The sequence below is a fragment of the Spea bombifrons genome, chromosome 4, assembly GCF_027358695.1.
Source record: "Spea bombifrons isolate aSpeBom1 chromosome 4, aSpeBom1.2.pri, whole genome shotgun sequence".
NCBI classification, from domain to species: Eukaryota; Metazoa; Chordata; class Amphibia; order Anura; family Pelobatidae; genus Spea; species Spea bombifrons.
Window position 1 is genome coordinate 79,892,871 of NC_071090.1, and position 13,244 is coordinate 79,906,114.

The 13,244-nt window shown below is 39.6% G+C and overlaps 1 protein-coding gene across 1 annotated transcript; it reads left to right on the forward strand.

The window, feature by feature from the left end:
• Positions 1 to 949: 949 nt before the first annotated feature.
• MNS1 (meiosis specific nuclear structural 1) lies at positions 950 to 10,953 on the forward strand. The gene is made up of 10 exons (XM_053463161.1): positions 950 to 1,046; positions 2,453 to 2,668; positions 3,945 to 4,072; positions 4,595 to 4,697; positions 6,696 to 6,925; positions 7,533 to 7,749; positions 8,575 to 8,682; positions 9,367 to 9,624; positions 9,762 to 9,887; positions 10,747 to 10,953. The coding sequence occupies exons 1-10, from the start codon at positions 1,041 to 1,043 to the stop codon at positions 10,849 to 10,851; spliced, it is 1,497 nt and encodes a 498-aa protein (XP_053319136.1). The 5' UTR covers positions 950 to 1,040; the 3' UTR covers positions 10,852 to 10,953.
• Positions 10,954 to 13,244: the final 2,291 nt, after the last annotated feature.

Consider the following 13,244-nt stretch of genomic DNA (forward strand, 5'->3'; position numbering starts at 1 on the left):
ATTTTACTGCATTAGTGCAAGCAGTCAGTCACTTAAATCTGATTGGTCAAACAAAATGAATGTGTTTGCCATCCATGATTCTATAGTGCATATTCAGTCACAGGTATTTCCCAGGCGAGAATGTAAATCCTGTAGTTACACAGATGGATAGAAGAGTGGGGAGGGGGAGAGGGAGAAGTGTAATTAAGAATAAGAATGAGAGAAAGAGAGAAGCTTGGTGCAGCTGTGAAGACTGAGTGATGACAAGTAGGTTGATGAGAAGAATATATAAGAGGAGGAGGAATGCGGGATGAAAAATGTAGGCGACGGCACTGAAAGGGAAGAGATTTGGAGTTTTAGAGAGAGAAAATGAGAGAGAAGTATGGGCTTAGGAAGGTGACTGACTCACTCTAGCAATGTAACAGACATATGCAAAGAAGGGTGCACACTGAACAATGTGGTTACTTAGGCATGAAAAAGTAACTATATTTCCTAAAATATGCTGTTTTTTTTTAATCTACATGCCAACTTTGGGATTTATTGAGTTATTGTGTTTTGACAACATGGTTCTTAGCGGGCTCAGTGCATGGGAACAACCTGGTGGTCCTGATGAGGCCACATTCCTGGCCCTAAATCACAATGTGTAAAATGTGGACATTTACTGAGACCTTCTATGCGAATGTGTGGCTAATCACTGCTATTCATGTAATAAGGCGGCAGCAATGTGTTCTGGCTCAGGAAGACTAGCCCTAGCGCTGTAGGCCAGGGGAGCTGTGGACTACTGGACTTGAAGCAATACTCTGCTTATCGTGTAGCGCCGCCTAGAAATTTACCGCGTAACTGCTGCATTGTATACAACGGCCAGTTGGTAACCAACAAAATGGACGTTTGCAAGGGTCCGGGCGACATTTATGTGTATTGCGCGTTTCCGTAACCTTCGGGGGGCGGGAACGTGACATTTCCCAGGAGACACGGCTGCCTAGGCAACAGAAGCAAACAGGTCGTGAAGGTCGGGGGATATCGGCGGGATAAGAGCTGAGGAAGCTGAGGGCTCCGTGACCATGATGGTAAATTCGCGGAAATCGTATAATTGACCGGGAGAAACAGATCAGCGATAGGGAACTAAACACGGTCACCTTTTAAAGCATTGCGCGTATACCTTGTGGCGCATTTTTTAATGTAACGCCATGGAAACAATACAGGTGTCGGGTTAATAGCCTCCTAGCGATTCCAGAAAGTAATAACACAGTGACCCTTATTGCCTGTTATATATTATATATATTATTTAAACGCAGTGTTTGTATTCGCCATATCACTATTATCTTTACGATATTTCTGCTATATAATCACAGTGGATGAATGCACCATTTAAATAGGATCAGTACATTTATTTTGAACCAAGGCTTTATTAATTGGGGGTCATGTTCTCTCTTCTCTGTTTCCCCCCTCATTATGCATCATGTGCCCCGGCGCTTAGGTCACCGTGTCCTATTAACATGTTCTCTTGGGGTACAATGTATCCGTCTATTTGGGGACCTGATCGGCCATTCTTTTCAAGACACTGTACATTTCATCTATTGCTAATCAGCACAAGTATGTGGTGTCCTGCAGCATGACAAATGCATAACATGCTACAGGGTATCGTTACACATGTGCCAATCTGCAACATGTGAAATGTATGTATGTACTGGAAATAATGGCATATGCAGTCACCCTACTGTCACAACTGGCAACCGCTCTGGCCGTTTAGTTAATATACCTCTTGATTCCTAATTATGTTGGTCAGCAGCTGTTAGGTTGGATATATATCTTTTTCTTGCAATTAATTAACAAACTAATAAACTTTTACAGGATTTTACAAAGATTTTTACAGGGATATTGTGATCCACCTTTTAAATTTTCATTCATATTGTCTATCATGAGACTTCTGTTAACCGCTCCTCACAAAGCTGCCTCTACTGAAACTCATGTTGCATATACTCTGTAGTACTCCCGTTTAAGCCAATCAGCGGGTGTAGCCATAGCCAATCGTGTGTGTGCTACAATATAGAGACATAGAATTTGATGTCAGATAAGGACCATTCTATCCATCCAGTCTGATCTGAGTAAGACTCAGACCTCCATCATTCCCATGTTTAAATTCCCTTGCTGTGTTAGCCTCTGTCACTTCTGATGGGAGGCTGTTCCAATTATCAAACACCCTCTCAGTGAACCTTCCTTACATTACTCATAAGCTTCTTACCTTCTAGTTTTAGATTTAGTTTCAGTACCAGTCAGAACTCTCTCCAAAATATTAATATCCTTCTGCAGATGGGGTCTCAAGAACTCTACACAATACTCTAAGTGAGATCATGAATGTAGGGTTGAGGTGATCCATTAAATATAATTTAAATAATCAATCAATTTGTGTCTTCATGATGCATACCATTCTTTCAGTAAAAAGTTAAATTGAGATGGATTTATTTCCCGCTAGGTTTCAAGGCGGAATGTAACCTATGCTCAGAGGCAGAGGGTGCTAGCAGAAGCACAGAGGCAGGAGTCCCTCCGTGAGGACCAAATTCAAAGACTGAATAATGAGCAACGCATGGAAGCAATATTGAAGAGTGAGGAACGCGTAGAGAAGAAACGCTTTATAAAGAGATTGCAAGATGAAGAACACGAGAAGAGAATGGAGGAGGCCATTCAACAAGTAAGACACATTGCTCTTTAGCATGAGTGTTTGGGATGCTTTGTTATTAATCATAGAGTCAAACGTTTTTAAGTAATAGCAAGGTGTTATATATACTCAAGTTCTTGAAATTTTTGGTATTTCTCATTGGCAGTCATGGAAATGTAAATATAATCAAGATTATTTTTTACAATGTGCAAATTTTCTTAGTCGTTCTTAGAGATTTGATTATTTTTAAGCTCAACGTATGTACAAAACCAATGACTGGGATCGTTTTACCTTTCTAGTAAACTGAGCTCTTTATTGCACTCGGTGGGTGATGGGAGTCCCACCATCTGTACGTATATTACTCCTTCTCTCTGCAGGTGTTGCTGCTGTCACTAAGATCACAAATGGGATAATGCCCTTTAACACAAGTGTGTATGAAACCTTTCTTTTGAATGATAACTAAAACACCTTTGTGCTCTCAAGAGCCAGACGGTGTCAGAATTCAAACCAACTGCTTCTCACAGCTGGCAGGAGTCTACTCATCAAAATGCAGTAATTTAGACATGATTCTGTGTCCTGCTACATAAAACTTCTATATTGCAGTTCACAAACTAATACTGATTATATATTTCAATACAGTTTGCAACACACCATTCGCATAAATTGGCTGAATTAAACTGAATTCTTCTTGCTGCAGATGGACACTATGATCCCTGTCACTCATGTGAAACAATGGGACATTTTGTTTTGCCCTGGATCCATAGCAATTGCTTCATTAACAAATGAGCATAAGATTCCATTAGTAGTTCAGTCACTGTCATCATGTAATAACCCTAGAAAATTCAAAAAGGAAATGTAAGAACACAGCGAGTAACCCGGGTAATATACCAACAAAGGCCATGGAAGCCATCAGACACAGGTGCTGCTCAGACATGACATAGGTATCTGCTATCTCACCGCCAGAGGTGATATCCTATTTCTGTGTTGCCATAAATTGTTGGTATCTTTGGCATTTAACATTTGTTCTTTCACATTACACATCTCTACTGATATGTGTAACCAATGAGTTGTTTTGGGAACAGCGGCTTGTCTCCAAAATGGCAGAATTGTAAGTTACAGTTTATAGGTAAGCAGTTAAGGAACTTTGTATCTCCTAAAAGAGTAGTCAATGCGATTAAGTAGTGTCTGTGTTTACATCCCTTTTAAATGTTGAACGATTTTTTTGACTACTAACGTATAGAGAGAGCTTTCTTTTTATATGCTGTGCATACAATGTTGCTTGTATAATTCTCTTAACTTCTGCATGCAGGCATCAGAAAACAGAAGGCTGAAAGAATTGCAGCTTGAACAAGAAGAGAGAATGGCACAAGAGATTGCCAGAATAAACTATGAAAAACTAAAAGATGAGAAAATGAGACAGCAAATACGAGAGAACAGGTAACACATTGCATGTGCCTTTGTGTTCAAAGAGGGATGAAGTTTAAACTACATCTTCCGTGTTGCATTGTCTGCCATAGACAAGCGTTTCTGTGTGGTTGTATTTCTCAAACACCTGGAGAGCTACCTGTTGTTCTCCCATGATGGTTTGTATACTGCTAAGTATGTGTTCCACTATTGAATGATTTCATGGTGTCATCAGCCCTCCTATATATGAGTTGTAAATAAGGTGCTACAACGATTGTTTGCCAGGCTGAAACAGTAATGCTAAATCTGTAAATGGGGAAGTGTAGAAACTATGGAACTGTGCTGGTTTCTGCTCAGGTTCATATTTTCTTATGTTAATTGATTTAAGATGTTACCCATCCACTGCTTTGCTATAGTCTCTGTAGTAATGTCCCGGGAGAGAATGAATTTCAAAGTTATTTTAAGGATGGAAGCTTTCCAAATTCTGGTACCGCAATGAGGCACAGGCTCTGATATCTCCATTGTTTATTGTTCCTGGATCTCTGGTTTCCACAGCCTTGAACTTCGAGAACTGGAGCAAAAGCTAAAATCTGCCTACCTCAGCAGGGAACGGGCTGCCCAGGTTGCAGAAAAAGAACTGCTGAAATGTGAAAATAAGGTAACGATAGATATATTGTGCTGTACGTGTTATATATGTGTATTAAGGCCGCTCATTTGAGAAATTACATCTATAGTCATGTAAGGGTGGAGTATCTTAGCGGGTCATTAAGGTTCTTGGCTCTTGATAATTATCCAGAGGTTAAGATATATTTCTATTGGTTGAGCTAACAACAACCCATCCCTTCATAAGAAAATTCAAGGTTCAATCACAGTGCTTTTTTTGTTCTACAGTGTGTTCTCACTACCACTCATTTTTAGGTGTTTCCCTGCATGAAATCGATCTCATTAAGGTCTTATAAGGATTAGAACTAAATTTCCTGGAAATCTGTACATAATTTTACTTTTGATCACTCACTTTTCTATTTCATATGACTTGAGTATGTCAGAAATAGGCTCATCTACTTAATTGTCCTGTTAGCAGAGGGGATTACAGGTTTAGAATACCTCAATAATGATTTAGTACAGGTCTCATAATGATTTTATTGAACAGCCCTGGTCCATTATACTTATTAGAACTTGAACACGCCACATGTTTTTAGATACAAGACACGGCAGCTTTTCCAACTTCTTTTTACAGCCTCCACCCTCTGAGATTGTTGCCATATTGTGGCATTAGTTTTATGAAAGTCTATTTTTAATATTTTCTATTTTACATTCATTAAGTTCGTGCCTTAGGTGTGTTTTCCAACATGAGCACCTGTAAAATAAAAAATCCGCTGAATTTGCAAACCTGAAAATTTTCCAAAGAATTTGCTGAACTACAGGACACAAGATATGTCACTTATTAACTCATTACCCATGGTTACGTATAAAAGCTCAATTAAGCAGGACACTTGTAACCTTTTGTTTCTGTTAGTCCAGATTATTATGTGAAATACAATTTATGCCCTCATTGCCCATAGAAGATGAATTAAGAAATAATAGACTTGGGCGCCGGCAGAAAAGTTGTGTTTATTTCCAGTGGGGGGGGGGATTTTCTTCGTAAACAAAATTAGTTTTCACTTTCGGAAATCCCATTCATTTGTCCGGTTGCCCTGAATAAACGCGTAGAAGTTCAATAGGTAATTTGAGACCAATGGATGGAAGAAGGAGGGCGAAAATAAGCTTAGAGTTCTAGGGTTAAGGATAGTAGTGTACTGGCTAAATGATCTTAATTAAATTAATGATCTTAAATCAAAACATTAAAGAATCTTAAACACTGTGAGAAATGGTAGGCTGAGGCTCACCAAGTCTCACGCAGAAGAATCTCACTCTGTAAAATGCTCAGATGCAGCACAGCAGTGTCACATGAAGCAGTCACAGTGAAATGAACGGATCCCCTGCCTGCTCAGCTCTTATATAGGCTCTCTTCATTATTAGTCTGCTTTTTTTTTTCTTTCAAAGTTGCAGCACAACCATTGGATAAGCCCTTGGCATGACGTGACAGTAGTGAGCTGATTGGACAAACGAAGATCAGCTCACTCAGTGTCCCGCCTCTTAGTGCAGGCAAAATGGCAAGATTCTCCTCCTCTTAGTGTAGTTAAAATGGCGGCAGAACGAAGGAACAAATGTAACTAAGATTTTCGTGTTGCACACGTTTTCAGTTTCTTTCGTCCAATGTTGCTTTCGTTTGTTATTCAGACGACTGGACAAAACGGTAACATTCGGCGCAAAAAATGCATTCGTCCGAAAACACATACGCGAGTCTAATATAGACTCGCCTGCTATGAGCTCAACAGGGATGGAGATTTGTGGGCCTTTTCATATTATTAAGTCTTATTAGTGGAGTAATGGAACGACTCTTGGACCACAGCAAAATATAAAAATCATCAGAGAAAACAATACATAAAATACTGTATATAACATTTTGTAATTTAGGTGACCCCATTAGTTGATAAAATATATAACAGCCATGGTCCATTATACTTATTAGAACTTGGACACACCACATGTTCCTTATTCCATGTCTTCAACCCACCTATGTTTAAGAACTAATGTGTGTCTTCTTACTGAACAGAAAAGAGAGTCTGAGATAGCCCGGAAAATGAAGGAGGAACATGAAAAAGTTGCAGAAGAGGAGCTTGCCAAAGAAACAAGACGCTATCAGGAGAAGTTACTCTATCAATCGGAGTTAGAGAGACAACTAGAAGAGAAAGAAAGAAAGAGACAGGAAGCTTATGACGAGTTCCTGAGGGAGAAGGTCCTTGTCGATGAAATTGTAAGGAAGATTTACGAGGAAGACGAGACGTAAGTGAAACACCTGCCTGTTTATTACATTTGGGGAGGATATGTCTTTTCCATCTATCAATTTTAGGCCTCACTTGGAAGTAAACATTTGTTTATTGTAATGTTCTATGACTTTAACGTCATGTTGCCTGCTAATTTAATGGCGGGGCCAGAACTTGATATTCGGTTAATAAATGTAAATGTATAGATTGGTGCTCCGAGATATAATTTTGTGTTGGACATGTTATAATGATAGCTATGCAGACACAGGTTTACTGTAATCGGTAGTTTAAAATATTGTAAAAAGGTATATATTTATGTGACACATGATTACATTAAATGTTAATTTATGTAAAAGGCTCAGGTTATGTATAGGCATACAGGGTTGGGCTGCAATTATGGCTGCTGATTCTACGCATTGCATTGTATTCTTGTAGGACCTCACAAATCAAAGCTTACTTTCCCACATAGTAAAAAGTTTCGTTAATATTTGTTTTTAGTGTATCTGTACAATTGTGTACTCTGCCTAAAGTCCCCTATAGTTCAAATTATCAATTGTATTTACCATTCGAAGGCACGCTAACTTCTATTATTTGCTGCTAACAACATATATTCATTATGCCAACAGGGAAAGACAGCTGAAACTAGAAAAAACGAATGCTACCAGACGTTTTATTGATGAATTCAAAGAGCAACAGGCCACATGGAGAAAACTGGAAAAAGAGAAAGTGGAAGAAGAAAACCGTAGAATCCTGGCTTTTGCCAACATGCAGCAGAGACGAGAAGAAGATCGCATGGCTGACATCCGAGAGCGTGAGGAGAGAAAGAAGGCGCTTCAGGAAATGGTACTATTCACAGATCTCAGTCGCGGTCTGTTGGATGCCACTCTATGGGTGTCCCACTTTCTGCACTCTCGTGTCAGGATAGCTTTTGCTTACAACAGCTTTGGCTATTTGAAATAGTACTGAGTAACAGTATAGGCATCAGCAGAACCCAGCACTGTCGTGCTGCATTTGCCGATACATAGTGACAACAGAAAATAAAAAAAAAACTTGTCATCTAATCTGTCCTTTTTAGAATAACCCTTTGCTTAGTAATTCTTTAGAATAAGTTTTATACATATCTCATGCTTTCTTTAAGGCCGTTTTCTATTCTTATGTCTAAGGAAGTTTTCAAGACTATGGCTTCCCCCGAAAGAGTTCATATGAACGCGTACATGTATATTTGGGAATGCTATAAATGTATCCTCTCGTGATAATTTTCTTTTTAGAAGTCTACGGCTGAAGGTTATTGTGTTAGGTTTGTATGGCATTATACATAATTGATATCCTGGTTCACGCATTTATGTGGACTTGGACGCTACCTGTTTGTTCACCTTGTTAAAGACATTTAGAACCCTTCCAATTGTAATAAAGTTATCAGGGTCACTGCAAGTAGGTACAGATCCTGTATGTCTAATTACCCATGTTATTTTGATTTGTATAGAGCAGCCTATATATATATATATATATCCCACTGGTCATTTCAGCAGCACCCTGGAATCTGAATGTGAATGTTTTTTAGGGTGTGCTTCCCTTTCTATATTTTTTGTATACATTTATATATATTGTACTATGTTGGATATTTCCAGTAGGAAGTATTAACACCGCGTAACCATTGTTTTATTCTAGCTTGCAGATCATATCCAGAAGGAGCAGCAACAGAGAGAGGAGTTGGAGCAAATGCGTGAAGAGCTGTATCTGGAAGAACAAGCAGAGGAGGCCCGGCAACGAGAAATTGTGAGTGATATAACTGCTTCAGAGAGCACTTTCCAAATACTGCGGTGCCCGCAGCTGGATTGTTGTTTTGTTCGAGAACTCATTGATTTTTATTTTTTAGCTGCAGCAGCAATCTGTTATGCTTAAATAACTTGTTTGGTGGACATCCCATTTGAGATTTGTAAGATTAATGCTGTCTAATAGGGGATTAAAGCGTTTATTGTTCAGAGAGGCCTGCCTCGAGGGAGGTAATGCAGACGTTAAGAGGATAGTGCAAATGCTGCTTTTAGACCTAGTAACAGCATATCTTGTTTACCTTTTCAAGAGCTCCCACGTTCTAATCCTTTCAGCACTCTGGAAAAAACTAAGCAATTTGGTTTGCGTTGATTTTTATTGTGTTTTTTTTATTTATTTATATATCAAGACAGCATATTACCATGCATTATGATGGGCCAACCCCAGTATGTAAAATGCATAGTTAAATAAAAAACATGCAGGCAGTTTATTTCCCCACAAGTATCTTACAACTGCTTAAATGTATGTCAGAGGTTTTGGGTAGGAGTATACACATTTACATTTTCTTCATCATCCAATGTAGTGACATCTACTATAGATATTGTGGATGACAACTACAATGGATCAGTCAAAAATATTGGACTTGGGTATATGGATGGGATGTCATTTGTTTTTACTTGAATCCTGTAGGCGGATATGGAGAGGAAAATCCGCCAGCGTCTCGAATTGCAGCAAACATTTGAGGAGCAAATGGCATTTAAGCAAATTGTGCAGAAAGCCGCAAAAGAAGAAGAGGAAGCTTTCAGACAAGCCATGCTGGCCAAATTCGCAGAGGATGACCGCATCGAACAGATGAATGCACAGAAGAGAAGGATGAAACAACTTGAGCACAAGAGAGCTGTAGAGAAACTACTTGAAGATAGACGGCAACAATTATTTGCAGACAAGGTAGGTTACAATATATAAGGAAAGGCACAAATGGGCATTAACTTAAATTATTGACGCCTTTTAAGCTGTTCCTAAGAATGAAATGTAACATAGCTCCATAGTTAAGAAATACTAAAGCTCATTTATCATTTGCACAGGAACGCGAACTTCAAGAAAGGGAAGAGAAAGAAAGAAGAGAAGCACTCCGTCGTGCGATTGTTGAAGAGGAGAGACAGAAACTTCTCAAAGAGCATGCCACTAAACTGCTGGGGTATTTACCAAAGGTAAGTCCTACAGGTCAAGCCAGTGATGCTAAACTAGAAAACATTATGTACTCTTTCACTCACTCTCTCTCTCTCGCAATGGAATTATTCACTATGAGATCCTAGACCATGAAATTGTTGGGCCTCCTCTTACTCTAAATTCAAACACTGAAATACAATGTCTTTATAATGGAGGCAGCCTTTAGACGCTCTAATAAGTAGTGAGGTATCAAGCTTATTGTAGAAAAGTGAAAGGTTTCCTGCTCTTACTGGTTACCTAGGATGTCAGTTTGTGCAAATGAATGCTTTTTTTAAATGTAATCTTCAAAATCACAGGAAGACTACACATTTCATGAAAGAAATTTGAGCACATTGGGATTTAACAAGAACCCAGTGCTATGGCTGAACCCTGTAGCATAGTTTATTCCAGCTTTCAAGCGTGATTTGAGTGCTAGCACCGCAATAATTACAATAGATGGATTTAGAGCTTGATGTTGGGCTCCACCTGGGATGAGAGACTGCAAAACCATAGGGATTGGATGCATGAAATGCCATTATATGATCAACTAGAAATACAATGTTCCATTATTACCCACCTTAGCTGACTCAGGGGTCAGCATGCGTTGGGCCCCTATAAGAAGTGCCAGCCATGAGGTTTTTACATTAATAATGTAAGAATAAATAACTGAATTCACAAAGCCATAGTAAGATGCAGTGTTAGATCACATTAGGTATGCCTTATATGTATTAATCATTTTTAATTTGTTTTTATTTTAACAATGCTGAATAGTTACAGAGCACACAGGTTTTTTAGTCTATAATAATTAGATAATTTCTATTGTATATGAGAAATGTTATTAATCTTCTTTGCCATTTTTAGGGAATATTTAAGGATAAAGAAGATCTCAACATGTTTGATGAAGAATTTCGGAGCACTTTTCAGAAAAGAAGCGCATCCGTGTTTTCTGACGACTGGGATTATTAAGCCTGAATTGTTCTATAAGGGACATCACCACTAGATGGCGCGCTGCCATCAGTCTGTGTATCCCTGGTACAGATTGCTGTTAAAGCCACACTACACAAATAACATTTTAAAGAACAATAGTATGTGATGTTTATCAAATGTAATTAATCTGCAGCCATACAACCACTTTACTGGTATTCACTACAGCACAAAATAAAACATTTTGCAGTTCCAATAAAATACAACAAAAGTATTTTTTAATGGGCTTGGTAGAAAATTTCTGCCTGTAGGTACCATAATAAAATACAAAATCTGTACAAAAATTCATTAGAAATTAATAGTTAAATACATGCCACATTGCATAATATATTCCATTCAGAGACTATTCCACTTTTAATATTTTAATTTTAAAGAACTTGGTGCATCTCTTAGTGCTAAATAAATAAAAATACACAAACATGACACATACTGGCTTTGCTTTCCATCATTTTAATGTTAGTGCATATTATTATATGTAATTCTTTGTGGTGGTGTTTGTGTTATTCTGATGTAATCTTCGTTCCATGAATAAATAATTTACTTTGTTACACAGGATGTTTGAAAACCAATCTGAGATTTATTCACAAAACAGTAGTTTCAGTTTAATACATGAACTGGATGATGAACACCTGCACTGGAACAGCATAATGTATAGAAACATGTATAAGATTCAAATTAATTGATCGATTAATGCCTTATGTAGAGCCAAGACATATCATCTTAGAGGGGAAGGTTTGTGGAGCTGCCTGTCCTCACACATAGGTAAATCTTTGCCCTTAGGAATAAAACGCACTTCCATCTTTTTTACATAACTGGGATACACTCAGAACTAGGGCTGAAACAACTAATCGATAAAATCGATAATAATCGATTATGAAAATCGTTGTCAACGAATTTCATCATCGATTAATCGGATCGATTTTTATCGATTATAAAAAGAGGTTTTTTTCAGAGCAAATGCTCTGAAAAACTCCTCTCTTTATATAATCCGACCTCAAACAGAGATCGGATTATAACACCGGAATCCAGATCCCCCGCAACGCTGCAGGGGACCTGGATTCCCCTCACTGTCGGCCGGTCTCTCACTTCCGTCTCTCTCCCCCCTCCCATAGACCCCTCTGACTCCTCCCCCCTCCCATACGTCACTCTGCCTCTCTACCCGGCACCGTTACTGAAGGCACTTTCCCTGCAGCTTCATAGAAGCCTCAGTGTAAGTGAAGGTGAGTGACGGAGTCTGTCTGTGCGATGCAGACCCCCACCGGCTAACAGAGAATCATCCTCTCTGATGGCCGGTGAGGGTCTGCATCGCACAGACAGACTCCGTTACTGCACTTCACTTACACTGTGGCTTCTATGAAGCTGCAATGAAAGTGCCTTCAGTAACGGAGCCGGGTAGAGAGGCAGAGCGGTGTATGGGAGGGGGGAGGAGTCAGAGGGGTGTATGGGAGCCACCCTCCAATACACCACTCTGGCTCCTCCCCCTCTCATACGCCACTCTGCCTCTCTACCCGGCTCCCTGGTGTCTTGTCAGAAACGGAGGTTCACAGGAGGCAGAGTGGAGTATGGGAGGGGGGAGGAGGCAAAGTGATGTATGGGAGGGGGAGGAGCCAACGTGATGTATGGGAGGAGGCAGAGTGGAGTATGGGAGGAGCCAGAGTGATGTATGGGGGGGAGGAGGCAAAGTGATGTATGGGAGGGGAGGAGCCAGAGTGGTGTATGGGCGGGGGAGGAGCCAGAGTGGCGTATGGGAGGGGGAGGAGCCAGAGTGGTGTATGGGAGGGGAGGAGCCAGAGTGGTGTATGGGAGGGGGAGGAGCCAGAGTGGTGTATGGGTGAGTTATAGTGGTGTATGGGGGGTATTATGAATTTTTAGGGCATATAGGGGGTATAAGGCATATGGATATTAGGCATATCAGGGGGCATAAACATATCTGGGGGGTAAAAGGTATATCAGGGGGCTCAGTGGCATATAGGGGGTATAAGACATCGATATTAGGCATATCAGGGGGGCATAAAACAAATCTGGGGGTAAAAGGTATATCAGGGGGCTCAGTTGCATATCACTGGCATATAAGGAGTATAAGGCATATCAGGGGCACAGTGGCATATCAGGGGGCACAGTGGAATCTGGCATATAAGAGGTATAAGGCATATATGGGGGCAGAGTGGCAAGCTGGGGGTCAGATGTGCATAACTGGGGGCAGTTTGGTAAATAAAAAAATTTAAACAAGGCTTTTTTCTCAGTTTTTATTAAATATGAAAAATAGTTAACATATGAATTAATATTTACTAATAACTTTGTATTAAAACCTAGTTTGAGAAGCACTGTGTTTGGGTTCTTGTAGCTTTTATTATTATGTCAGTAAAATAAGAAGG

Coding starts and splice junctions, on each gene's coding strand:
- MNS1 (XM_053463161.1), top strand. Junction 8,683..9,366: donor AGGCCCGGCAACGAGAAATT/GTGAGTGATATA, acceptor TGAATCCTGTAG/GCGGATATGGAGAGGAAAAT. Junction 9,888..10,746: donor TGCTGGGGTATTTACCAAAG/GTAAGTCCTACA, acceptor TGCCATTTTTAG/GGAATATTTAAGGATAAAGA.